Source organism: Rhinichthys klamathensis, unplaced genomic scaffold (assembly GCF_029890125.1).
Source record: "Rhinichthys klamathensis goyatoka isolate OS25496 unplaced genomic scaffold, OSU_Roscu_1.1 h1tg000170l_1, whole genome shotgun sequence".
NCBI classification, from domain to species: Eukaryota; Metazoa; Chordata; class Actinopteri; order Cypriniformes; family Leuciscidae; genus Rhinichthys; species Rhinichthys klamathensis.
Genome location: NW_026606701.1, coordinates 685,406 through 689,502, shown reverse-complemented (window position 1 = coordinate 689,502; position 4,097 = coordinate 685,406). Strand labels below are relative to the sequence as shown.

The 4,097-nt window shown below is 37.1% G+C and overlaps 1 protein-coding gene across 1 annotated transcript; it reads right to left on the bottom strand.

Annotated features, from left to right (window-relative positions):
• Positions 1-680: 680 nt before the first annotated feature.
• On the bottom strand, positions 681-4,097 carry si:dkey-90m5.4 (leucine-rich alpha-2-glycoprotein). Its single transcript, XM_056259782.1, has 3 exons — positions 3,982-4,097; positions 3,393-3,735; positions 681-1,332 (listed from the first exon to the last, which is right to left on the bottom strand). The coding sequence occupies exons 2-3, from the start codon at positions 3,724-3,726 to the stop codon at positions 683-685; spliced, it is 984 nt and encodes a 327-aa protein (XP_056115757.1). The 5' UTR covers positions 3,727-3,735; positions 3,982-4,097; the 3' UTR covers positions 681-682.

The window sequence follows — 4,097 nt, the reverse complement described above, 5'->3', positions numbered from 1 at the left end:
AGATAGAGTTAGTGGGATGCTTGAGCCTGGTATGGTCATGAGTACATGACATAAACATTTTGTGGATTGTTTTTTTGGTAAAGACTTTTATATCTCCACAAACATGATGCTCGGTTTCCCCCTGCGTTAAATCATTTCAAATAAAAGTTGAAGAAAAAAGGCTGTGTGGTCCGTCACTTATTTGTCCATAATTTATTCATGTCAAAGAACTTCAGTGTCAGAAGAATTTGACTGCTGACCATAGACCATTGTGGAAAATGTTGAGAGTGCGATGAATTGATTTTAGGTTGTAATTGTCCGTCTTTATAATCTACCGGTAATGTAGGCTATATGAGATCTTGTGTCAAAATTTTGCATCAGAAGTGTTTGAATATTAATCATCATAAAATGATCTATAATGTGTCAGTCTTTTTTTCATTATTATTATTTTTTTTTACCTTTTTTTATTTTTTTTATGTTTAAGTGACAATTACTTTAAAATGGGATTATAAATAATTTAAATGATATGTGCTGTTGCAATTTTTGTAAAAAAAAAAAAAAAAGATTAAAGTTTAAATTTTGCTTTATTTGCAATGCAGTTTGCAAACATTCACATGATCCATTTTTGTGAGATCCATTACGGCGAGTTGCTTTAAAAGTCCCCGCTCCCTCCTTTTTAAACACATTTCCTTTCACTTTCCTCTTACTCCGGCAGGCCCATTTCTTTGCGGGTGAGTGTTGCAATGACACGATCTTTCAGATTCTCTGGTGTAGCACATTTGGGCTCTGTTTGCAGCGACTCCATGGTCAGTTTCCTCCACAGGTACTCTATTTTAGAGTCACAATGCCACGGGTTAAAGGTCAACTCCACCCAACTGGTATTAATATCTAATATGCCAGGAGACAGAAACTGCAGCCTGTTTTCACTGAGGTCAACATACTCCAAGCGCTTGAGCCCTTGAAATACAGGTGGCGGGAGGCCGTCTAGTCGATTTTTCTGCAGGAAGATGTGAGTCAGGTTAGCAGAATGACTAAAGGCTTTCACATCCAGGGACTGGATTTTGTTCTGGTCCAAATGAAGTCTCTCTAGAGCAGGGTGAGCATCCAGACACCCGACTGGAAGCTCTTCGAGTTTGTTCTGCGAGAGGTGCAGAATCTTTAGCTGACTCAGACTTTGGAGTTGGGCCATTGGGAATTTCATAAGATGGTTTCCGGACAAATCCAACCATGTGAGATTGCTGTTGCTGGGCAGCCAGTCTGGGTGGAGGTTGGAGATGCGGTTGTCTTTCAGCACCAGGTTGAGGAGTGGAGCATGATGGAAAACATACGCAGGCAGCTCTCGAAGTTCATTGTCTGTGCACAGTTTGGATGAGAAGAGTTAGAAAACAGGCTGTGACCTGCTACACCATTTCAGTGGTTTTGGCTGTCATAAAAACGTGTCTGAGAAAACTGCCTTCAAGGCTTTTTTTGACCGAATTGGGAGATTTCTGAAAATATAACATAAAATATAACGCATATTCAACGCAGTGCACATTCTTTAACAATATATTTACGATTTTAGCGACATACTCTAGCGAAGTAACGAGCTTTCTTTACATTGAATGACTCCTGAGATAAATGTACGACACGCTGTTTGATTTGACTTTATTCTCTTTCAAACCACTAAACAGCAAAGAAATTCAGCTCAGGGCTTTTCTTAACGTTGTACTTTGCAAAGAAGTTGCAGAAAAAGGCAGTGTTAACGAGTTTTTAAATTTTATTTTCAGTTCAAAACCTCACAAAACCATGTAGCTATAGAGATGTTATTGCAAGACCAGTCTAAAACCTTGGCATGTTTGCATTTCATTTTTGTCTAGATTTAGTTCAGTTTTTTTTTTTTAATAATATTTTGCAACATGCTTTGTTTAAATGTATATCGTATCTTGAAGTGAAACATGTTTATTATATTATGCCTGTAACAGTTGGGTTCACTAGTTCTAAAATGTTTAATGTTGCATACTTGCAGCAGGTTATCTACAACATTTGGGTTCACAAGTTATAATTTATCATTTATACAGTACATTGCAAAAAGTGGTAACCTGATTTTGATGTAACCTTCTGTTGTCAGATAAGTTTATTAATATGAATTACTTTGTAAAATAATAATAACTGAATGTAAATTTTAGGTGTCAGTGCCCAGGGTCACCAAAAGAGTCTAAATCCACCACTGGGTCTTATTAATGTTTTAGCTAATTAAAGCAACATTTTTTTTCAATAACAGAGGAATATATAAAGGTATTCGGGGTAAAAGGCACAATAATTAACATGATAAACAGCTGGCTGACTTTTCTATTTGTTGACATGGTTAGATTTATCTAATCGGGTGTCCACCTTAGAGATTAATCGCCATATATATATATAAAGAAACCATATAAAATAAAATAAAGATATGTCATATAATAAGATATACACTTAATAAGATATATTTATTTATTACTACTGTAAAGCTTGATTAAATTATTGTGGGATCTCATTCAATGCTTAAATAATTATGTTTCTGTATTTTTAACATAAAATAAAACATTTAAATGACAGTATAGCCTATTTATAGAAATAAATGATGTTATCAAAATAAACCGAAAACAGTACAAACTTGTCTAAAGTGATTGTTTTGAACAAGTATTAACTTAGACATTATTAAAAACATTATTTTTGCTCAGATTTTTAAACAAACAAACCACTTTTATGATGTATTTATTCGTTGTACCCCTATACGTTTTTCTTTTCGTGCTGTAACTAGTGATGACATATTTTATTCATTCTATAGAAAACAATTGTAGAATAGTTTGAAAAAAGCTAGATGTGTTTTGTAGGCCTCATTGCCTACATGACCTGCAAAGGGATTTTAGCTGATGTTGCTTGTGGTTGGCATCTGAACTGATGGAAAGTTGCTCTTTTGGTTCAAACACATTGTTTGGTTCAAACACATTGCTTCAACATGGTCTTCATACAATCGAAATATGTTTTTGACTGGTTGGCATTCGGCAACCCTTACGAAGAGAAGAACATAGTAACTGTGGCGAACGTGTTGGGGAGATTCAAAGAAGAGAAAAGGGAGGAGAACACCTGCAAATAAGATCATTGGTTAAAACTGTACAAAAGTGTGAGTTGCGAGTGAAATGGTCAGATGTCCTGTATAGGCATCTCGGCTTTCTTGCTTTGTTCAATAAAGTCTCATTTTGATTTCTGGAAGTAATTATGCTTCATTTGCAAGAAAGAGAAGACTTTTCTCCACAACACTAGTAAAAAGGAAGAGATGTTTGTCTCTCACTCCACAAACGGCTCATTGCGACTTCCACGCACATATAGCTACAAAATACATGTGAATCTTAACCTCAAGCCTACACAAGGAGCTTTTCTACACACGGACTCACCCGTGAGGTCTATGGTGTGCAGGTAATGAAGGTCCTTCAGAAGATCTGCTGGTAAGCTGCTCAGTTTGTTTCCGGGCAGGTGTAACTCCTCTAGCAGTGGGATGGCTTTCAGGTGTTGAGAGGTCAGCACGCTCAGGTTGGTGAACTGGATGGTTAAGGAGGTGGTGTTGCCTGGGAGACCGTCTCCAGGGAAATGAGAGAGGCCAGCATCAGGACACACCACCTCGGTGCTTTTGGCGCTGAAGTGGCACGTGCATCGCTTTGGACACGAGATGGCGTCACGGGAACAGAAGACGAACATCACCGAGAGCGCGTGCATGAGCCAGGAATTCATCTTCACGAGCTTCAAAAGTTGAAGTTCAAATGGTTATTTTTTTGCTTTTAAGCTGATGATTTATTCCTAGCAAAGAGCTTCCTCGTTTGTTTTTGAGAATATATTTACTTCGAACAAAAATAATTTCATGAATGTAGCTATAATATAAGAAGAAAGCGAAGAAAAAGGAATCACATAGAAATGTAGATTAGGCTATCTAAGTTCCCTGACTGAAGCTCAGTCTAAAATGGTAAAACATTTACAAAACGAGCGTACCTTTTATTGTTTAGATGCCCAGTTATTCCAAAACTCTGCTAATTCCCCTCAGTTATATCCTGACAGAGACTACCCGTGTGTGACTCAAGCACTGTTTACAGGAAAGTAGGACAGTC

Coding starts and splice junctions, on each gene's coding strand:
- si:dkey-90m5.4 (XM_056259782.1), bottom strand. CDS start 3,726: ATGAATTCCTGGCTCATGCACGCGCTCTCGGTGATGTTCGTCTTCTGT. Junction 1,333..3,392: donor GCACACCATAGACCTCACGG/GTGAGTCCGTGT, acceptor AACTGTGCACAG/ACAATGAACTTCGAGAGCTG.